This window comes from Typopeltis vanoorti, chromosome 23 (assembly GCF_054136105.1).
Source record: "Typopeltis vanoorti isolate ZY-2024b chromosome 23, IOZ_Tvanoo_1.0, whole genome shotgun sequence".
Taxonomy (NCBI): Eukaryota; Metazoa; Arthropoda; class Arachnida; order Uropygi; family Thelyphonidae; genus Typopeltis; species Typopeltis vanoorti.
The window spans coordinates 93191908-93216626 of NC_143571.1; the positions used below are offsets into that span (position 1 = coordinate 93191908).

At 35.2% G+C, this 24719-nt stretch overlaps 1 protein-coding gene across 1 annotated transcript in view; it reads right to left on the reverse strand.

The window, feature by feature from the left end:
* The window catches only part of deltaCOP (coatomer subunit delta), a 165896-nt gene extending 142183 nt beyond the window's left edge, over positions 1-23713 (reverse strand). The window contains exons 1-3 of the mRNA XM_090412650.1: positions 23383-23713; positions 19454-19493; positions 2928-3151 (exon numbers count right to left, since the gene is read on the reverse strand). Of these exons, the coding sequence (XP_090268776.1) occupies positions 2928-3151; positions 19454-19493; positions 23383-23385 (267 nt within the window). The 5' untranslated portion in view covers positions 23386-23713. The remainder of the gene's footprint in view (positions 1-2927; positions 3152-19453; positions 19494-23382) is intronic.
* Positions 23714-24719: the final 1006 nt, after the last annotated feature.

The following is a 24719-nucleotide window of genomic DNA, read 5'->3' on the forward strand; positions in this document are numbered from 1 at the left end:
GCTGAAATTGTTCTCTCCTCGTCAAAAGTTCTATGATTAAACCCATTCCCGTCATTTATATAATATTGTTGCTCTTACACTCGCATTCTTACCATTCCTCCCTTTATAACTTAGTTTCCCTGACTCTCCGTGTTAGGTCTCATACCAGTTATTAGCTTTTCAAGACTCCTGATACCAAATGTATTCAGGTGTCAGCCATCCCTCTTATACAAATCCAATCTTCCCTCAAACTTACTCTGCACATCCATTCCTTCTACACAGCCTATGCATCAAATCATTTGCCATCACAGCCTTTCTTAATTTATTTTTTTATTATATCTAGGTAATATACTGATGATTTTCATTTTCTTACTCTTCACTCTTGCCTCTTTCAACAACCCTTTCATGTCCTCTCTTATACTGAACTTATTGCTAGTTAAGTTATTAGTAACTACTACACTTACCATCTCATTTACTTTTCTTTTCTGTTTTTGAATTGCTTCCTTTATATTCTTAATTTTCGCTCCAGGAAAACTCGAAGTTATAACTCGCTCATCAATAGCATGCTTTATTATAGAGTCATCATTACATAAGATACTCAGATGTAGGTGCAGAAGAGGTTAATTGATGAATTGTGGGATATATCACCATCATGACCAAGCATAGAGGGAGAAACAAACATATTGAGGAATGAGGCTGTAAAGACATTAAAACATCTGAAGAACCAGAAAATCCCTGGGAATGATGAGATCACTGGCCCAATGCTAAAACACACTCTCTGTGATTACCTTTGGCAAGGTGATCACAGAGGACCTATGGTGGTTGTGCAACAGTTCATGAGACAAAGGAAACACACCGAAAAAATGGACAATATCAATTCTAATACCCATTTTAAAAAAAAAAAAGAGTAAATAAAATGGACTGTAAAGAACTATAGAGAAAAGAGAAAGAATAAGAAGACTAATGGAAGCAAATCTTGAAGATGATGAAGCATGGATTCAGAAGAGAGAAAAATACTGTGCACTAAACATTAATGTTAAGATTAATTGTAAAAATAAGAATGTTTATATCTGCTTTGTTGATTTTCAGAAAGGATTCAACAGTACAGATCAAAAGGCAGCATGGGCTGTACTTGAATCTTATGGAATGGAGCTGGGAACCTGGTATGTATATTGCAGAACATCAATGACAATGAAGAGGCTGCTGTGAGAAACTGAAGAAATAGGAAGATTGGTTTTGGACAAGAGGCACGAGACAAAGAGATCCAATTCCCCAAGCATCTTTATTTTGCTTTTGCAAAGAACAATGGATGTTATAAAGGATAACATAAGGAGAATTTCAATTCAATGTACAAAAATAAATAATTTATGATTTGTGGATGACAGTCATTATTGAAGCAGAAGAGGAACTAGAAAGAAGAGTGCCGAAATTAAGTGAAGAAGAAGAAAAGAGATATGGTTGATAATGAACGTTGAAAAAAACTAAAATGATCATATTCGGAGAGAAGATGATGAAAAAGCAAATAAAGATCAATGGACGTGGCAGCTGGAAGTAGTTAGAAATTTCATGTACTTAGGGTGCAACGTGACATGATTTAAAAGGAGATAAGATCTTGAATAACAAAAGCAAATCAGTGAGCCTTCCCATAAAGATGAGACTGCTGGAAACACATATTCACAAGTGCTCTCTATTGTTGTGAGACATGGGTAACAGTCAAAAAACTGTTAGATGAATATTGGCTTTTGAGAGAACACATTATAGAATGATTCTACGAATTAGATGGGTGTGAAAGGTAACAAATCAAGAAAACTGCAAAGAGAACTTAATGCAGAAAATCATTTGAAGGAAACTAAAGCTATTTGGATATAGCTGCAGAAAGATCAAAACACTGATGCTTGGTACCATGGATGGTATAAACAGAAGAGGACTGCCAAGGCGAGAGTGGGTAGATGATGCAAAAGAGTGGTGTGGAAAGAATTTGCAAGATTTGAGTGGCCTGGAAATGGATAGAGAGAAATGGCAAGGAATGGTGAAACAAGCATCAGACATCAATGAGCATGGGACCCATGAGCACTGATGATGATATTCAGATCAAGAACAGTTTGTCACAGTATGCAAACAGCAACAATTAGATAATAGTGAGACACAGTTTAAAACTGTAATGAAACTACATAAAGAACTAAAGATGTAATTACTGCCATCTACTGTTGGACAAAGAGGTTGACAACTATCAATTCCGTCGTGACTGGCTCCCAGCTTTTTGGTAAATTGATATAGCATACTTGTTAAGGTTCAAAGGAATGTTTAAAAGCCGCTGCTGATTCCAAAAGCAATTTCTCTGACTTGTAATGACTTATGTGTAACATCATTATGTGAAGGGATGTTCAAGGCATAGTCTGCTAGATCTACCATAACAATGATGCCGAATATATATCATATGTTCTCCCTAGTAGATGTCAACAGATTGCACCTCCTTCACATTATGGAGAATAAAATGATTCACCCAGTCAGGCTTTAACCTGATTGAAGAACTGCTGTACAAATGGTAGATGAGGTGTCTGATATCACCGTAGTCTGAAAACTTTACTGGCAGAAATACACCGCTGCATTTCTAATCCAATCACTAGGTCATTGATGCCTTGGAAGGTCAATGCTCTATGTTCTATTCTTAACAAGATCAGGAGAAAGACACAGGAGATAAAAACAGATGTCTATAAATGGAAAGAGATTGACTCTCCATACTTGAAGAGTGGAGATTTAGCTGAGAACACTGAACACTTATCCTGGAAACTTATGTTTCTTTTTAACTTAGATTCTTAATCCACAATAAAGCTTCAAGTATTTCACTAGAATATTTTTTTTTTTTCCAAAAAAATTCCTAATGTTACTTTATCATATTTTTAAAATATATACCTCATTGTTAAAAAAATCTATTTATAAAGGCTTACCACTCGAGAAAATAAGCGCAAGGTTTCTAGATCTTCGAGTATGTTGCTAGCTCGTGTGGTTATCAGCAACATATACAACTTCTCCAATGGCTGATAAACATAACGAACACTTTCAGTCTCAACAAACGTGTGTTGTTTCCCAGTGCCCAATAACTTTGGAAAGGCAGCTAAGAGTCCTTCAATTCTTGTACGCGACATTTCCACAAACTGGCGGGAAACAATAGCTATTCAAAAAGAAATATTTCAACAATTATAATTGATATCAGGTTCATATATAGGCATTCTCTCTCACACTCTCTCCCCACTTTAAACTGATGACTGACATGACCCTCTCATCCAGAGCAGAACATGCCAGGTCTACATTAATATGAAATATGTGAAACACTTCATTTACTGTGGAATAGTCGAGACACATACCTTGATTGTGGTTTACTCTGTGTAAACCACAGTGTTAGATGCAATCATGAGAAATGGTAATATCATGGAATTGAAAAAGGTCAATCATCAATTTTCTCTTGTCTATCTCTATGATGTCTCTGTCATAGAGACATCATAGAGATAGACAAAAAGAAAAACGAAGACAATACTTAAAGAACTAAACCAAATATCAATAATGGTAAAGAAAAATACAAAACCAAATGGACAAAGCATCTAGAACAAACGGCATATGATACCCAGGATAACGAGTTACAGAAAGGTTGAAGAAAAGAGGCGAGATGAAACATTGGGCTGAGATGCTGGAAGCAATGGGATAAAAGCAACTGGGCTCTCAAGAATCCAAATATAGTTTTTAGTAATTTCAAGCTTCCAATACACAATGAGGTGGTATTATAACAAATGATGAAACTCATCTACCACCTAGTGATGCCAGTACCACAGAAGTGTTTTGCCTTCCCTCTGAGGGGATGTGTGTGCATGCACACACACACACACTTCACCTTGTCCACTAGCTACATTAGTAAACTTCTAAAAGTCCTCTCCACCAGTCTACTGACAGGTTCATCTATGTGAAGGTGTAGGCACAGGAGTTGGTTTGCTAGAGACCAACCAAACTTCAGTGAAGTTTGGCATACTCCACATAGTGGTGGCCAGAACATCAGTTTCATGATTTTGGATTTCTGAGGCTTAGCCCCATGCAATCTGCTTGGCTATGCCCAGAAGATTATCTTCAGTTCCTTTTTTAGGCTCAGTAATTTGTCCATCCAACATAAGTATTTATTCATAGGGTTTTTAATAATCATTTTATTGGTTTAGTTTTGGCACTTTCACATTATATTCAGTATTCAAGATTCTGAAGACCAAATCTGTGATGGCTAACTGTCACTGTACAGGGTTCTTAAGCATACTTGTTTCCTCAAATTTAATTAAGTGCTGCTATTTCTTAATTTTTCATCTGGCTAAAGTCAAGAGGTTAGATAATGTTCTCTCTCTCTCTCTCTCTCTCTCTGAAAGAGAGAGAGAGTGGTAGGTGTGGAGGAGGAGATTGAGGTTTGTTTGATCTAAATGGAGAAAAGATGATAGAAATTATGTCAAGAGTAGTATTCAACTTCCTCAAAAATTAATTGTAGTTCCTAAATTACAGATACATTTATTATATTCATAACTAATGAAAATTATGAATACATTAAGTTAAATTTTTTAATTTTACTATTTTTGTGACCAGAATAAGATATTAGCATATTTCAGATATTCTTACTTATTGGAGTAAAAGGTTCTCATTTTTAAAATTATATTTAATTCCGAACTCTGTGTGAGTACCTACAACTCAGATGGTAACTTTACTAAAAGCAAATCTGTGTTGAACAAAATCAAAAATATTTAAAATAAGCTGAAGTTTATATACAGATATTATTATGCTTACACTCAAGTCTTCCATGTATCCACCTCATTCTGGATACATTTTTTGAACACTGAATTTAAGACATTATTACATGACATCCCCAAGGATATGCAAGGTCACACAGGAAAGTGCTCTTTGCCAGTGTTTCTTAAAGTTTTTCTGTACCCCTATATAAAACTATTTATTTTTTGTGAAATACCTATGAAATTTTTATAGAAAACGACCGGAAAGCAATTATCACAATAAAGTGTTACTGCAAAATATTTTGATCATGAAAACATTTGATACATAATATTACAAATAATAAAGTAACATAATTGTTTTAGAAATAGTTCATTTAAAAAAGTAGTACTTTTCCCATTCACTGAAAGCATCTTTCAAAAACCACTAATTCAATTTATAAATGTCTATATAACCTGGGGAACATATATTAGTTTCTGCAGAACAGTTTAAGAAATACTGCTCTACACAAACTATTGTCTAAAATTAATGCTCATTTACATATTACATCATCTGCTGCCCATTAACTACACAACCGGCCATATGGATAAAATACACACTCCTCATACACTTCGTATCCATCATATATTTCAATATAATATCAATGGTATTACAATTTTAAGAAACACTTCACATCCTTGTAACCTTGATGTCTATAGATGTCATGGCCAGTTGCACATATACTGTGGCTCCTATTTTAATCCTATATGACTCCTTTTTATGATAAGGAGTCAAATAGAAATTCCTTAAGGTTTTTGCTTTCTGATATTCTGCTTGTGCTTTCTGATATTCCTTGCCAAAGGATGCCTAATGTAGAATTTATTGACCTCCTGTGGCTTAAAATTTCTTTGACACATTTTGTTTCATCATCTGCTGCCTCTACCATTCTCCCAATTCTGAAAATCAATCTTACCTCTTACTTCCTATCTTCAAAGCTTGATTTCATTCAGTCAAAATTTCAAAACAGCAATGTAATCCTTCTTGGTGATTTCAATGTCCACAATTCTAATTGGTTCCCTTTTATGAATTTCACTGATCAAGCTGATTGAGAAGTTGAGATTTTTAACCAGTTCTTCCAGATACTCTGTTCAGGTGACTGCTCCTCTTAATAATTCAGATCACAATCTCATTCAAGTTTAGTTTCTTATGGAATGTCCTATCAACAATTCACAACCTCATGTACTTTGGCATTACAACAATCCCAAGTGGGAAGACTTACATAACTTTTACTGTTCCTTCCCATGGTCAGACTATTGTTTCCATCTTCCGATTCAGATACCTGGTATGATCTTCTTACAGAAATAATCCATATTGGAATGGGAACTTTCATTCCTCACTCTGCTCAAATTTCCCAACCCATATCTAAACCAAGGTTCTCCAAGAAATGTGCCAGGGCTGTCCAAGGAAAGCAATCAGCCTTTTGCAAATGGCTAGAGACCAAAACACCAGCGCTTCTTTCACAGCCTACACAGTCCCACAACACTTGTAAAACTACCATTAAAAGCATAAAGTCTAAATACAACAAGGATAAATGTAGAAACGTAGACTGCTGCTTATGCCACTGGCAGTTGCACCTTCTGGTCCCTTGCAAAAGCTGTTTGATGCAACTTTTGTCCATCTGTGCTACCTCTTCTATCTTACCCAAATAGTAGCATGGTAGCTCTCATCACTCTTTGTCTCAGTATCTCCCACCATGCAAAGCACATGTCCTTGTGGACATGTATAATGCTATGCATTGAGGGAAGGGCCACTATATGACCTCTCTATTGCTTCTGCCTTAGTGTCAACACCTCTGGGTCTGCCTCCCACTGACGAGACCTCAATAAAGGTCGAAACCAGTCTGGGTAGTGGCCCTTCCCTCAATGCATAGCATTATACATGTCTGCAAGGAGTGAGAGCTTGGTCCACCTTTGCTCCAGGTTGCCAACAGCTGCACCACCTTACTACAGTCCTGAAGATATTTTCAGGCGCAAACTTTGTTTGCTCACACTTGGATAAAGGATTAAACTAAATTTATTATAGTCTAACCAAGTGCAAAATAAACTTCCAACTTCCATTTTTAGATTAGTTTTGTGAAGAATTTTATGGATAGTATTTTTGTTACCGCCACTGTTTATAAATATAATCCTAATAATTTGTAATTTTTGCTTAAGAGCTTGCTCATTAGAGCAAATTTTTATAGCTATTTTTGAGAATATTAAATACAACATTTTCGTGAAAGGGTAAAAGTTTGTATGTATATATTGGCCAGTATGTGTGGCTAGCAATAAACATTGTAGGATAACTGCCTAAAGGAACAGACATGACAAGTGTATCCAGAAAAGGAAGTGAGTTTTGGTTTTCAATTTCAGTGGTAAATTGCATGTGTTCTTGTTATTTGTTCAGGTGACTGAAGGTGTTTAAAGTTTGACAGCCATGTGGCCAACTAATAAAAACATCCTCAGTGTATCTAAAGCCAATTTACAGGTTTTAAAGTAAAGGATTTAGAACAGCATTGCTTAGAAGCTTTCATATAAAAATTAACAACAGAAGGGGATAGTGGATATATATTGTTTTTTACAATATTATATATACTGAACTAAAATCTTATAAATACCTTTAAGTTTTGTTACACACACGCACGCACGCGTGTGTGTAAGATAATCTCTAAATAAATGCATTTGTTTGCATTTATCAATGCGATTGTACACTTAGTATTACTGCAACAGCATAATGAAAGGAGACTTAAATATATTTTAGTAGTAAACTTGCTTACCTTAATGGACCTGTGATTTCAGTCAGGATTTCTCCATGACTGTAGGTCATAAAGAGTCTGACTATTCCTGTCTTGAGCCTTTCTTCTCCATTTTCTTTCAACTTTCATGATCATTGTGTCTTTTCACCTTAAGGCCAGTCTTCCAAGTTTCCTTTTGATATTTCTCGGATACCAATTTGTTACTCTGACTGGCCATCTGTTGTCTCTCATTCTGGCAAGATATCTGCCCATCTACTTTTGCTGTTGTAGATTGCTTTTATTACATCTTTGAGTCCAGACTTCTTCCTGATTTCTTGTGTCTGATGTGGTCTATTTTATTTATTATCATGTGGCACCTCCAGGGAGTCCAAGGACTCACTGAGGGAGAGTGTGCCAACAGCATCGAATGATAACTTGCTTAACTTTTTTTTTGCTGAGCCATTAGTAGCAGAGGCTCTACCAATCGACCAACCGTGGATGTGTATAATGCTATTCATTATGAAAAAGATTGCACATTCTTCTTTCTATTGTATGTTGAGTTGCTATTAAGCTTTGTTCTTCTTGCTTACCATGTTGTAATCTTTAAAGATTTTCATAGAAATAATGTTGCATGTATATTATTGTATGTTTGTTTATAGCAGTTTCTTATGCCATGCATAATCACTACATGTGAGCACTCAGTAATGGCAGCCATTTTGTCATGAGTTTGATTTGAATCTCAATAATGGGCATGCACTACTCTTCAATGAGGAACTCTGAAGTTAATACTGACAGACAGTATAATGATATGAAGTGTTTGTATATTAGTGAGAATGTTATGTGCTTAATGAGAAAAAAGTGGTATAAGTTTCAAGGAGCAGGATTGAATCGGCAACAGAGTTATTTTTATTGGAAGTATATTTGGAATTGCTCAATTAAACTATTGTTTGAGCCTGGTAACTGTCAATGGAAGAAATATCACCCACTTAAAATATGCAGATGATATTGTTCTGATACTCAATAATTTAGAGCACTTAAAATCAATGATTTCTAATCAAAATCTAACCAGCAACAAATACAAAAGGACATAAGGTAGTCTAAATAAAACCAAATCAATAAGACCAAAATTATGGTAATAGGTAGAGTGAAAAAATATGTCAATATTACAATAAATAATAAAATAATAGAACAAGTGGACCATTTCAATTATCTAGGATCATTAATCACTAAAGATCTAAGTTACAGCAAAGGTTGGTCGATTGGTAGAGCCTCTGCTACTAATGGGAGCCTTCCTTATGTGACACCCCCAGGGAGTCCAAACACTCATTGTCTTTGGGCAGTCTGGGATGGTCAGCAGTGAAAAAAAAAAGCCATAACCTTTATAAAGACTAAACATATCTACTCAATGATCCTTTCAATGGTACTGTACAGAGCAGAAACAAGAAGACATTAAAAGTTTTGAATCAAGTGCTTAAGAATAATCAACAGCACAAAATGGACTGAAAAAAAAGTGATAAAAGGAAAGAGTTGCACTACACTGATAACTTCCTAAATAGGCTACACAAAAGACAGCTATAGTGGTTCAGACACAGCCAGAATGCGCCAAGAAAGATTACCTTATATCCTTTAAGGATGAGTTGGAGTGGCCAAAGAGGAAGACCGATAAACAGATGGTGTGAAGCCAGGGAGATCCATTCAGGCTTGAACTCATTCTAACAGATGGCCAGGATGATGGTTCTGGCAGAGAATAGAACCCAATGGAGGAAAAGAATCCATGGAACACTCAACCCATCCTGAACAGACGAGAATGACAATGATTGTCTGACTGATTATTCTTCATGCCTGTTTCAGCAAAATGAAAGAAAGATGAATTAAGAAAACTTGTTTACTAGAAGAAAACATACGCAAGTATATTAGTCGAGTGAGATATTTAACTTTTATTGTATTGTAAGGAAACTGAGAGATAAGACTGAATGAATGAATAAAAACAATGGAATGAAGTAAATAAAGGAAGATAAAGACAGGAAGTTCACATATAGTTAAATGAAACTATAGAACTTTCAGCTACATATGTTTAATTTGTTTAGTATAATATTTGATGTCATTTTTCAGAAACAAATTTCAGAGAATCAGAGATAATGTTGGCTTTGAGTTCATATTATGTAATTCTAGAATGGCCATATATCTGTCCTTTGTTTTTAATTAGAATTTAAGAGTTAGACAAATAGAATATTAGAATTTACTAATTGTAATTATATACAAAATATGAATGTCAGAACTTCGAGAGAGTTACTTAATATACAGAACCGAATCTATCGTGTGTGTGTATATACACTATCTACCAATAATTGTCTGGACACCCCTGTTATTTGAAGTTATAGAACATTCAAGGTTTATTAATAACATAAAAACTGGTGCAGAGATAGTGGGAAGCAGTATTTCATCGTAGCAATTGAATACAGGTGGTATGGCAACATGATGTGAAGTCTGCGACTTCGAGAGCGGTGTCATAGTGGGCTGTCACATTGGTGGCATGTCCATATGTGCCACTGCCGGTCAACTGGAGGAGCATCCAAAATCAACAGCTGGTGATATGATCAACAAATGGAGACATTCTGGCATCATTAGTGCAGTAAAACACCCAGGGTAGCAGCTGAAAATGACTGACAGAGACAGAAGGATGTTAAAACAGGTGGCATGCAAAAATTGGATGCAATCGACACAGACCATCCATGATAAGTTCCAGTGCACCAGTAACACGATGGTGAGCACTAACACTGTACGAAAAGAACTCCATTTACTGGATTTCCATGGAAGAGCAGCGGCACACAAGCCGAACATCACAACAACGAACACTGTGGCTCATCTGACCTGGTGCAAGAGTATGTGAATTGGACAACTGACCAGTTGAAAATGGAACTCTGGAGCGATGAATCAAGGCTCACCTGTTTCTAGTATGATGACAGGGTGTGGAAGCAGCATAGTGAATGCTTGTTACCATAGAGTGTTGTATCTATAGTAAAGTTTAGTGGTGAAGGAGTAATGGTGTGGGTGAATTCAGCTGGTTTGGAGTGGGACCACTGGTCGTTGTCCATGGTTCTACGAAGGCAGCTCAGTACCTTAATATTCTGGATAATCAGGTGCTGCCTATAGTGTGGAATTTTTATGGAATAGCCCCATGTTACTATCAAGACAACAATACCCCATGCCAAACAGCTGCAGCTTTGTGGGTATGAGATGGGTCTTAAATGACTGCTCTGGCCTATGCAGAGTCCCTCAACCTCAATGAACACCTATGGGACAAACTGGAGCAGCGATTGAGGTCCAGAGTAGCATGTCCTCATCTCTGTCGCTGAACTCAGTGTTGCTTTGATGGAGAAATGGAGACAAATTCCACCTGATGTCTGCTGCACATTGGTGGAAAGCCTCTCTCAAAAAGGTGCAGGAGGTAATCAAAGCCAAAAGGTGGAAATACTCACTATTAAGTTCACCTGTATAGTGTCCAGGCAATTACTGGTAGATACTGTATATTTGTTTAGAGTAAGTATTTTATATATAATATATCACACACACACAGAGTATGTTGATTTTTGAAGTCAATGCACCATCAAGGATAGGAATCTAAAATATTCTAACCAACCACTAAAAAGAATAAATAAATAAATAAATGCATATAGAAATATTGTTCATTAATTTTAATAGAAAAGGTTGGATAAAGATAAGGTGGGGTTTAACACAACTGATGCAGCCTAATGACACGAATGACAACTGGTGCAGTCAACAGTTTAAGATAAATGGGAGAGTTGATATGTATAACAGCAGTTATAAGTAATATTTCACTTTTTGGAAATAGCATTAGCTTCTGGATTGTAGTAATATATGGAAATCTCATCATCAGTAATGAAGCAGAGGGGTATTTGCACCTCTAAACAATTTGAGTAAATCAAGTTTGGAATGTTCCATCTTTTAAGTGGGCAAAGAGCCATAATACTGGGCAGAAATTTGTTCCGCAAGAGAAGAACTGTGTTACAGATTAGGACATTTGTGAAAATGGTAGAAACATCAAAACTGGACTAATAAATCATGTTTGAAAGTGTTATGTTTTTAATTTTGTTTATGAAGTGTTGTGCATTTTTTTTCTATAGCAGGGAGAATGACCTATCAACTTCTTGAGTGTTGACACTAGTTTCTTGGCTAGATGGTAAGCATGGCTGTCTATACTTCTTTCAACTATCACAAAGAAGGACGTTATATGTGCATACTTTAGGAATACCATAAATTTTAAGAGAACATGCATAATGTGGTAACAGCTTCTTAACAGTGTTTGACAGCCAAGAAGTGAAAAACTTGAGAAAGAAAACTGTTAAATTACTTTAGCATAAGAAAACTTGAATTATTTAAATCTCTCACTTATTGGATATCAATAAAATGTTTCACAAAACTATACCTAAAAATGGAAAGAAGATTACAGTGAAACCATAGCTATTCTATATATTATAAGGATATCACATAAAATAAACAGAATATATTTAACTCCTCCAAGCATCCCCATTCTGGGGTATATTGAATCCACTGCATTTGTAACTTATTCTTATATTAGTGAAACTAGAGGCACAATTTCAATCCATAAAAAAAAAACACAAAATACAGAACATTAAATTTAACAATTTTGGTTAAGTGAGTTGCTCTGATCATGCTCTCAACACCCTACACCAAACTGGTTGAGAAGAATCTGTTCCTTAACATCATACAAAAACTTGACAAATTTAAAGAAGTCAATATAACAGTTTTTTTTTTTTTTTCCCCCCAAGAAACCCATGTTTTTTGATCTTGCATAGGTGCAAATCAGCCAGAACATAAGCAAATTTACAGACAAAAAATACAATTGGTGATGGAAGGCCATAGATAGTGCTATATGTAATCAGAGAATTACTTAGTGAGAAACACTGAGTTGTGTAGTGGAATAGAATGCCCTCCCATGATGAGTGCTTGGACTCTGGAGGTGTTAGATGATATATAGATAAAAAATGCTCCCTACATTGATGAGTGAGAGCTTGTGGATTGCAGAGGTTGGGTGATATGCAGAGAAGAAGGGATATGATAGAAACATTTAAATTACTGAAAAGTTTTTATAGGACCGATGCAGGGGAAATGTTTCAGCTGTGTGATAGTGATGGAAGAACAAGAGGTCATCCCTGGAAATTAAAGAAGAGTGTGGTTAACAAGGGTGTGAGAACAAGGTTTTTTGCCTGGAGGGTAGTGAATGAGTGGAATTCATTGCCTGACTTAGTTGTGAGTTCTTCGTCTGTAAATGAATTCAAGAAGAGATATGATAGATATTGTTTTGCTAGTTTGGGTCTCCCGCGATGAGTCTACTGACTCCATGGAGATACCCGTAATAATAATAATAAAACTTCTTCTTCCTTTTCTCCCCTTCTTTTACCTTGCGGTGTCAAGGGTTTTCTATTTGTTTAACTGCAACCGTTATATGAGGATAAGGTAGTTAGCCCTATGCCTCCCGGTGTATTGCATGCTTGCAGGATGAAAACCCCATATAAACTGAGAAGAAAATCCCTGCAGTCCAAGTCCAAGACTGGGTGACTTGGCTATGTCTGAGAAACATCCTAAGCTCCTCCTGTCAGCAACAGGAATCGAACCAGGACACTCCTTTCCCAGGGATATGGTTGTTGTGAAGCCCATAGCCATTCGTCTAACCACGCAGACAAAAATAATAAACTAACTGATAATAATAAATGCAATAATGAACTAACTAATAATAATAATAATAATAAAAAAATAAGTGAAACCAACATTGTTTACAGTTTGTTGTGATTAACTCTCTCTCTTGCTCCCCCCCCCTTTCCTGAATCAAGAATCTTCTAATTGCTGTCCTCTTCTGTGTGCTTGTGTACAAGCTATTATGCCAAAAAAAAATAATAATAAAATAAAATAATAAATAAAATATTTACTACTTCTTTTTTAACTGAAGAACACAATTGAAAGTGTCACTGATTATGAGCTGACAATGTGGAAGGCATTCATTAGCCTCAGCAGTGATGTTTCTCTATGGCACATGCCACATTCCCTGAAGCTAATGATACTTCAATTCTGCACTGTACAATAATCATCATCATGCGTATCAGGGATTTAGGCCTAGCATGGCCTGTTCTGGCCTTAGAAGTCATCGTTGAATCGTTTAAGAGGACGTCCTGGTTTTCTTTATCCTAATGGCTTGTAGTTTGAGGCTTGTTTTATAATAATAATTTGTTTTATTTGTTTTTAATAATAACTTGTTTTATAATAATAATAATAATATCTTCATCAATTTTTTGATATGTGTCCCCAAGGGATTTCAGGTTACTATGACAGCACTGCACGATTATGTTCAGATTATTAATCTCCTATCAACAATCTTCCTCCAAATCAATCTATCTAACCGAATCAATTCACCACTACATTGGCCTTCCTCTGTGTCTCTTTCCTGCCATCAAACACCTGTTTTGCTAACCTTTCTTCGCCCTTTCTATTTAAGTGGCCATATAAGGTCAAAGTACGTGGGCAAGACACCGGATTAGTAAGTTGCCTCAAGTGGTCACGCGCACATACAGTACGCGGCGACCTAATTTTTCGGGGTAGATGCTACAAAAAGGCAAGACCCATGAGTTGGAGTATGTTTCGAGGATTCTGTTGCTTCTATAGCTCTGCCGACATGTTGAATGCCAATAATGTCAAGTTCCTTTGTAATATCTTCATTTTAAATATGATTCTGCCATTGATTTCCTCCTCTAATTTTTCTCAGAACTCTCACATCTGTGGTCTCCAGTCTTTGATCAAATGCTTTATTTCTAACCCAACTCTCAGATCCATAACTTAAAACTGTTTTAAACACTGTCTTGTATACTGCAAGTTCAGCGTTTTGGGTAATTTCTCACTTATTTCATATAAATTTATTCAGCTGGCTACCAACCATATGAACTTTGCTTATTCTGTTGTCTAATTTCCAAATTTAACTTGCCATCTTCACTAAAATCTGTGCTTAAATAGCTGAAATATTTTACTTGTTCTATAGGATCTCCATTCAAATGCAGCTGAAGTTTTCTATTCTCCTTCCTATTTTCATGCCAAATTTGTTACAGCTGTTATTCAATTTAGTTAATAAATCCTGGAAACTTGCACCAGATGTGTTTAAGAGTACAACAACAACATCTGTTAAAGCAAAGAGCTGAGTTTGACATCACCAATTCTAATATCAGGCTTGATGCCACTTTCTTTCATAATGTAATCTAACTTCAATTCTAACTGCTAACTGACAACTTAAATATAGACTATGTATTGTTCATTATAATGTTTCATTCACGCCATATAATTGTAGTGTTTTGAAAAGCTTTTCTCTGGGCACCTTTACATGCCTTTTCTAGATCTACAAAACATGAGTACAGATTCTTGTCATATTCTCATGATTTCTCAACTATTTGTCTTAAAGTGAAAATCTGATCTTGGCAACCTCTATTTGACCCGAATCCAGCTTTTCTTCTATAAGTTTTTCTTCCACAATCTTTTTTCAAGTATGTTTGCATAAATCTTTGCTGGAACACTTATTAGAGAAATTCCTATGTAATTCTCACATTCAGTTTTATTCCCTTTTTGATAGATGGGTACTATGAGAGCTCTACTCCAATCATTGGGAATTTCTGAAAAGGCTCTCTGATTTATGTAGTGTGTGTGTATGTATGTATACACACACATAGCTGAGATAACAGGTTCAAACAGCAGGTTATTATTTTAGTTCATATTAAATTGAAGTTGATACTCTAACATGGTAGTTATCTCCATAATTTGTTATAATGAATAGATATATCTTCTCCAAATCTGCATACCTTTGCTTTCCTTAGGTCTCATAATCTGACAAAATAATGTTGTTAATTGTTTTGTACTCAGCTTGGAAAGTTTTTTATTTTTATTTTTTTAGTGTTGGAAATCATTTATATTTCCCTTCTTGGAAATAACACTTAGCTTTTAGATTGTAGTGATATATCAGTCTCATCATCATCAGTAATGAGAGGGAGCTATTTGCACCTCTAGAAGATTTGAGTAAGTCTAGTTTGGAATATTTCATCTCACTGATACAATTTTTCATCTCTTTCAAAATCTTTCTCAGATCTCTTGCCAGAAAAATTTTGCTCAAACTGGATACCAAAATATTTCCCGGCCATGATGGCATCCCTCCAATTGTTCTAAACGTCTGTGCCCAAGAGCCGACTACCACTTTATGCTGCCTATTTACATTTTCTTATTCCACTGGTATCTATCCTTAAGTCGGAAACTAGCCCATATATACAACCTATTCCTAAAAAGGGTGGCAAATCCTTATGGCATCAATAACACACCCACCCTCTTGAAAATCTATCCAAACAGTGCAGCAGCTAACCAGCACCTTCTCACAGTTCAACTCCAAACTCACAGAACAAATTTCTACTCTTCTTTGTTTATCTTTTCCGCTGCTGTCCTCTGGCCTAGTCTTCCACTCGTATTTCCCAAGGAATACAATCCACAGTTTTTCAAATCAAATGTGAATAAGTTCCTTATAGCCCATACACAGTGCTAACATACTATAGGTTGACCAGCCTCTCGTAGATGGGCTCTCCATAAAAAGTAACCATTTGTGACAAATTTTTCAGTATCATAGATTTTTCTATCGGAAGGCTTAGCTTTAAAAAAAAGTTTTTTTTTTCAAGCACTTATCACACCCATTCACTTTTCTCTGATTATAAACAGTAGTGGTTCCTGATGATCTGTCTGATTTAAGCAGATCTTTCAATACATTATTCCATTTTCATTTTTAAATTCATCTTCAGACAGTGCTGATATTAATAACACCACTCTTTGCTTTATGCGGATGATGTTATACTTCTAAATAAATCCACTACAAGTCTGCAAGATTCTCTGACTAAATTGAATAGCTGTTGTAATAGATATGGTATGAAGGTCAGCAATAAAAAGACAAAGACAATGAAAATAGGCAGAATCATTGAAAATGTCAACTGTGTTGTGAATGGAGAACCTGTGGAACAAGTAAAACATTTCAGCTACTTAGGCACGATTTTTACTGAAGATGGTAAATTAAATATAGAAATAGACAACAGAATCAGCAAAGCTGGTATGGTGGGAAGTCAATTGAATAAATTCATATGGAATAAGAGAGAAATTAGTCGGAACACTAAATTAGCTGTATACAAGACAGTGTTCAAACCAGTTTTAACTTATGGATCTGAGAGCTGGGTCAGAAGTAAAACACTTGACCAAAGACTAGAGACCGCAGATATGAGAGTCCTGAGAAAGATTAGAGGCGTGAACAGATGGCATCAATGGCAATATCATATTAAAAATGAGGATATTAGGAAAGAACTTGACATTGTCAGCATCCAGGAATGCGTTAGCAGAGCTAATCTCAGGTGGTATGGTCACTTAAATAGAATGAGAGAGGAAAGATTAGCAAAACAAGTGTTCTCTGCCAGTTTGGCAGAAAAACGACCCAGAGGAAGACCAATATATAGGTGGATTGATACGGTACAAAGTGCTTTAGACGATAGAAATATAAGATCTGATAATGTTGGAGTCTTGACAAGTAACAGACTGATTTGGAGGAAAATTGTAGATAGGAAGTTAGTAATGATGTAATTTTTTCATGCAGTACTGTCATATCCTGTACACCCCTTGAGGGTACATGGCAGGAATTTGATGATGATGATGACAATATGGGTTTGAACTGCACAGGTCCACTTATACGAGGATTTTTTTCAATAAATATACTGGAAAAATTTTTTTTTTGAGATTTGTGACAATTTGAAAAAAACAGATAAGCTTTAACAATTTGAAATTTCAAATTTAACAATTTGAAAAAACAGATAAGATTCTAAGCTACTCAATTCACTGAAGAATTGAATAGCTTAGAAATACCAAAAAAATTAAGAAAAAATTAGGTATGTCATGAATGCATACAATATAAATAGATGGTATCTATTTTATAATTTAATACCATAAAATATACATAAATCTATTATAAAAAGTTAAAATATAAAAAAAAAATTACGCACACAAACACTTACAGACTGTATATGGTGCTATTTGCAGTCGAGAGAAATGTAAACAAACATAAAGATGCAGTATTAAATCATAATTGCATAAAATGAAATGTTATTAATTCATTAGTATAAAAATGAAAATAGGCTACCATAAAGCAATTATATTTCTGCTTCTTCATTATCAATGAATCGTTATATCTGTAAATAAATATGATTTTTTTTTCACATTATTTTTTTATTTTTGAAGTCTAGTGTTAGTAATACGTATAATATATAAGTGTTTTGTATCATAAGACAATATTGATCTAGGTATTGACAGACAGACTTCAATCATCTTGTATACAGATGATGTAAATTTACGATATTTATTTATTTTGAGTAAGTCTAGTTTGGAATATTTCATCTCATTGATACATTTTTTTCAGAAAGTATTCATAAATACAGTATAGTACTGTAAATGTATTTCATCTTCCTTATGATTTTCTTAATAACATTTTCTTTTCTCTAGCTCACTTCATTGTAAGAAAAAGTATATAATTCATATGACATACAAAATATGTGTTAATTGATTGTTTATGTTATCGGTACGGCTTCCAGTCAACAGTAGTTAAATTTTTGGAAAGTCAAAAGTTATGTGGATTTTCAACTGCGTGGGGGATCAGTGCCCCCTAACCCCTGCGCTGTTCCAGTCAACTGTATATGTTTTGATGAATTTCCACAAACTTTTTTCTGAATTGAATTTAGAATCTCAATAACAATCCAGTGCTACATGCAGACATCACTTGGACTAGCCAAAAAAACAGCTAAAACGGTTCGCACGTGCGTGCACACACACGCACACACAGAAAGAGAGAGAGAGTAGTTTCGAAAAAATCAAAGTTAAAAAAAAAAACTTTTGAGATGCATTTTTAATAAATGTAAGTAAAACGAATGAAAGGAATTTACAGTTTCTTTTTTTTTATATACAACAGGCTGGTATAGGAAACAACATGCTGACTACTTGAGAAAACCGATTAAATGACTGACAACCACTCAACAATGTTACTTAATTATTAATCTGGAAGCAGTATATATTGAATTAAGTTGATTTGTTAATGAACTGCATTACTGAAGAGCAATAATAATTTTAAATTTCAAGAGATTGTGCTAAAATGTTTCCAGTTAATTTCTAGGTAACTGGAAGAGAAAAATGAAAATTATCTTTATAGAAAGTTTCCTAAATTCTGAATATCTTAGAATTGTTCCTATGTTAACATCTTTACAAACAGAAATGGTCTACACTGAATTATACTGATAAATTATATAAGTATAATTTTCAATTCTCATCTGTGGATAGCACATGAGTGGTCTGAGAAAAATCAGGGAAGGAAACAGACAGCATCAATGACAAAATCATGTTAAAAATGAAGACATTATGAAGGAACTTGACACTGTTAGTATTTCAGAATGCATAAGCAGAGCTTTCTCAGGCATGGTCACTTGAAAGTAAGCAAAATGAGTTTTTGATGCCATGAAAAAAAATACTACAGAAGAACAAGATCCAGATGGATTGATGCCATTAGAAATGCCTTAGTACACCAAAATCTAAGATCTAATACAATAATATGGAGTTCTGGCAGATAACAGACTAATATGGAGGGAAAAAAACTGTTGAGATAGAAAAGCAGTAATGTAACCGTTCACAGAGTACAATCATAGTATCCTGTTACCTATATGATAAGAGATGTGAATTCAGTTTTGTAGTATGAGAAACACACTTCACATTAGAAAAGTAATTTCATTTGCTAAAACCTATGAAATGGAATACAAGTTACTAAAATTAATCATTGTGGATAACTGAATTACCAACATCCAAATATTGGATTTAATAATAATAAAATTCTGAAAATACCTTTCCCAGCCTTTGTACATATTGCTGATGCCAGAAGAACCTAGGGATAAAAAAATTATATTAAACAAAAACTGAAATTTTATAGTTAACTAGAAATCTATACAAAACAATATACTATATATAAAAGAAAATATAGCTAAAAGATTGGAGTTCAGGACATAGGTCATGTTGGATCTTGAGATTCAAACAACTGAGTACTATAAGGTTTGTCAAATAAAAAGGAGGAATGAAGTATACTGTCATCAGCAGAGATATGGATAGGATTTGAAGACAAATCGTATCCATAATGATAATAGGTTATTTATATACAAGAGGAAGAAAGTGGGTGAAAGCACAGAACCCTGAGATACTCTGCATAGGTGGAAAAATTTGAGGAGAAGAAACCATCCACCATGATATTATTATTATTACATGACACCTCGAGGGAGTCCAAAGACTCATCGAGGGAGGGCACCAACTTTACAACTCTGTCTCCACCACTCAAATTCACCAATGCCATCTACTGCCCATTACCACCACCACTTCCACAGACAATCACAAACATCCATGCCCACGGCAGGATTAAAACCTGCAACCTTTTGGCTGGAGAGCAGATACCACTCGGCCAGTAAACAATTAATGCCAGAGCAACCAGGGTTCCCAGGTGGTCACCTTCATAAGTACTAACTGTTCTCAGGTTTGCTTAACTGTAGTGATCAGAGAAATGGTGCTTTCAACCGATCTAGCTGCTGACAAGATATGTAGTAAGTGGCCAGTGAGAAAGTTGTTCAAAGCTTTTTCACTTGGTTATACTATAAATTAAAGATGTCAAGAAATTGTATTCTCGGTTTCATCCTTTATCCAAGTGTAAGCAAACAAAGTTTATGCCTGACGTCACTTCACTACTAGGTTACTTGTATACAGGAACTAATGACTTCATATAATTTTTTATTTTTTTTATTTTTTTTTAATGTTTTGCCCATATACGAGACGCTGGCTGGTCAACCTACAGTACGTTAGTACCGTATATGGGTAGTGGGTTGGACAAGGAGAAACTTGTTTACATTTGATTTAAAAGCCTGTATATTGTATTCCTTGGGAAATACATCAGGGGAAAGACTTCCACAGTACCAGGGATGGAGGAGGAGGAAAACAAACTTGTTTTGCGAGTTCCAATGGGCTTAGAGTGGGGGAATTATTGATGCTGTTTATAAGGCTATAAGATCACTGACTAACATATGTAATAAAATATACAAAACTGGACACCTGCCAAAAGATTTTAAGCACTCAACATTCTTACCAATACCTAAAATATTGAAGACAATCAAATATGAAGAGTACAGAACAATCAGTCTTATCAGTCAGATAGCAAACGTTATATTATATATTATTATTATGTGACACCTCTAGGGAGTCCAAAGACTCATCGAGGAAATCATCCTAGAAAGAAATAAACATAAAATCAAATTGGAAATTAATGAAACACAATCTGGCTTTCAGGAAAATAAAGGAACTAGAAAAGGACTCTTCAACATTAGAACTATTATAGAAAGATATCTGGAGAAGAAGAAAGAAGTCTACTTATGTTTTATTGACTACATATAGGCCTTTGATAATATAAAACATGAACAACTAATCAAATGCATCAGAAAATTTAGGAGTAGATGGTAAAGATACCAGATTACTGATAAATCTATATTGGGAGCAAACCGCCTCAATAAAAATATCAGGAGAAACTTCGGAGGAATTCCCAGTAAAGAAGGGTGTCAGGCAAGGCTATGCCTATATTGTTTAATGGCCAATTGTTTAGCCAGTGGTTAGCATATCTGCTCTCCAGCTAAAAAGGCTGCAGGTTCGAATCCCTGTGGGCATGGATGCTTGTGATTTGTGGGAAAACTAGTGGTGGTGGTCAGCGGTAGATGGGGGTTGAGGTAGTTGCAGTCAGTTGGTGGATAATTAGTGAATGAGTGGTGGAAGCAGTTGAAGAGCAGGTGCTCTCCCTTGATGAGTCTTTGGACTCCCTGGAGGTGTCAAATAATAATATATTGTTTAACCTCTATACTGATAATATACTGAAATATTTTCAGTATATTTTGTGAAAATATCTTCCAGGAATTAGAAGAATTTTTTAAAGGAGTCAGCATAGGAGGTAGGAATATAAACAACTTAAGATATGCAGATGATACAGTACTGCTAGCTGAAAATCTTCAAAACCTACTAGTAACTAAGTGAAAAATATGGACTTAATTTCAACTTCAAAATAACCAAAAACTATGCTGGTAACAAGAGAAAAAGGGAAAATACCTGATATAAATATTAAGATCAGAGGAAATACTGTAGATCAAGTAGAGAGTTATATATATTTGGGTCAACTAATTACAGAGAATGGAAAGTGTGATAAGGAAATATTAAGAAGAATAGAAATTGCTAGATCAACTTTCATTAGCATGAAAAACATTCTGACCTCAAGGGGAAATTCACACAAAAACAAGAATTAGGCTGTCCAAATGCTACGTATGGTCAACACTGCTATATGGAGCAGAAACCTGGACAATATCAAAATATTGTGAAAATAAACTAAAAGCCTTTGAGATGTGGATTCTCAGAATTCTTAGAGGTCCATGGACTACCAAAAACACTTCTTCTTATGGTGCTATCTTCTATCGAAGGTCAGCGACCATCTTGGCAAAAAAAACTGCATTCTTGTGTTAATCGGAGCAGTTGTGCACTGCTCTTTCCTGTCCACGTCTTAATATTGTCAAACCATGATATTCTTTTTCTTCCTCTAGTTCCTTTGCCATCAATTCTTCCTACCAAAATAGTTTGTAGAAGTTGGTATATGCTGTTTCTCATGATGAGGCCAAATTATGATGTTTTCCTTTTCTTGATTATTTGTACAAGATCTTTAGCTTTGCCAAAAACACTAATTTAGAAAAATTAGAGATGATTGGAGAAGATAGGACTCTGTTGAAAACTATTAAGAAAAGGAAAACCACCTACCTTGGTCATATACTAAGGCATGAATCCCTACAAAACTTCTAGAAGGAATTATACAAGGAAAAAGAACAGATTGGATGGGAAATATTAAGGACTGAACCTTTTTGTCCTATGAAGAATGTAAAAGAGAAGCACAAAACCGTACATGGTGGAAGCTCGTGTCAACCTCCTGGAAGGAGATGACATCCGACATGACAAGACAAAAAAGGGGTGAGGGGCACATTTTTCTTTCACAGAACTGTAAACTCTCTTAAACTCCATCTAGCATGAAGGAGTTTAAGAGAAGATATGACAGCTGGTATGGCCTCCCTCAACAGGTCCTTAACTTTCTCGAGGTCTAATAATAATAACATTTTGAGATTAAGCAGTATCAAAAGTAATGAAAAATTTATGTGTGCATTATGATAGTAGTGAAATGCAAAAGGTTATCCTCACTTTGAGGAACAGCAAATTTTATGAGAGAGTTGAATGTAGTTATGGGGGATTGTGAAGCTTCAAATAATTGTGCACTTGTCTACTAGGCACTACAAGGAAAGAGCTGTTCTAAATTACAGTAGAGGCAACTTAGAGTATGAACTAAGGATATTATGCTAGTGTACTTTGTAGAAGTACAATATGAATTCCCTATCTGTGTCTTCATTATTACTAAAAAGAAAGTGTATGTATGCCAAATATTAATAGAAATATTACTAACGGCATATTGTTTAGTCTGCACACTAGTGATCTACGTGTGGTGGTCTGAGTAATTTCAGAAGATTGTGTGTCATAATAGCGATGTCATGTAATAACAAAGCACATCTGAGTTGGCGAAAGCTTTAAGTGAAAGGAGTAAGAAATAACGTTTTTAATGGAAGGGCAACCACACCAATTGAGGCATTACGGCCGCACGCACGCACATATATGTATACAAAAAGCATATAAACACAAACGCATTAAAATCCATATATACATACCATTTTCTTTTAAAATCACACACTGTAACTAAACAGCAACATGTAGAAGTTATAAACTAAAAAATCTCAACCTAATACGACACTACCAGAATACAAGCGATCACCACATTACGCTATCACCGTGAAGTGTGAGCCGACAAGTTGGCAGAAGCCACGTCAGTAACAGTTTGCGAAAAATTTCCTTGAAAGCTTAATAAGCTTTCATGTCTCTATTGAAAGACACAAATATAGCCACTTTCTGAAATGAAATTTCATAAAGCTGATATAAAGTGTACGTCTCAATACATTTTATTAAAGGAAGTCACAATATGATCAGTATCGCATTTTAGTAAGATCTGTTGTTTTTTTACACTCAAAGCGCCATCGCAATTTTCGAAATCCCTAATATCAAAATGTTTATAAAATAATTTCAAATTAGTAATCTTTAAAATGATTAAAGTAGCTTTTGAAGCTTTAAAAGGTCTCGATAATCATCACTATATTGAAAAATGCAAACCGCTGACACGAGTTGCCTTGGTATTGTACTATTGAAGAAATAAATCAGCTAGCCTATTTGTTCTAATATTTTTCAGCTAGTCATTATGGATTTTTCTGACAGCCGATTCCAATGAATCAAAAGAATTTACCGTGGACCAGCTTATGAGCTTTCAGAGAGAGTGGAGAGGTTTAATTAAGTCCGGAGAAGATATTATTATATGACACCTCCAAGGAGTCCAAAGTGAAGTGGAAAAAGTGATTTCCGTTATATATATAAAATTACTCTGCTCCTTAAAAGTACAGTAAATAGTGAAATATACGCTAATCCCCAGGAGAAAAAACTAGGGAATAGGAGGGAAGAAAATGTAATACAAAAGAAGTGTCAACTCTTGAGCGCAAATTTTCTTAAATATTATAGAAATGCCATCGAGCCAGAAGACTTCATGATATTCAATTTGATTATTATTATTATTATTATTATTATTACTTGACACCTCCAAGGTGTCCAAAGACTCATCGAGGGAGGGCACCTAGTCTACAATTATCCGTCTCCACGAACTACAGCGAACCGCATCACCTATACCAGCGCCATCTACTGCCCACCACTACCAATACTATTTTCATTGACAATCACAAACATCCATGCCAATGGGGGGATTCAAATCCGCAGCCTTTTGACTGGAGAGCAGATAAACTAACCACTCAGCCAACCAGGCCGGATAGGAGACAAGTTCTCATTTCTTTCTATAAAATAATTAAAGGCATTCGAATGTCGAGTGTCTGCGCGGTTAGCTCTATGCGCTTCGCAACCAAATGCTTGTGAAGGACAATCTAGGACAATCCTTCCCCAGGCATTATAC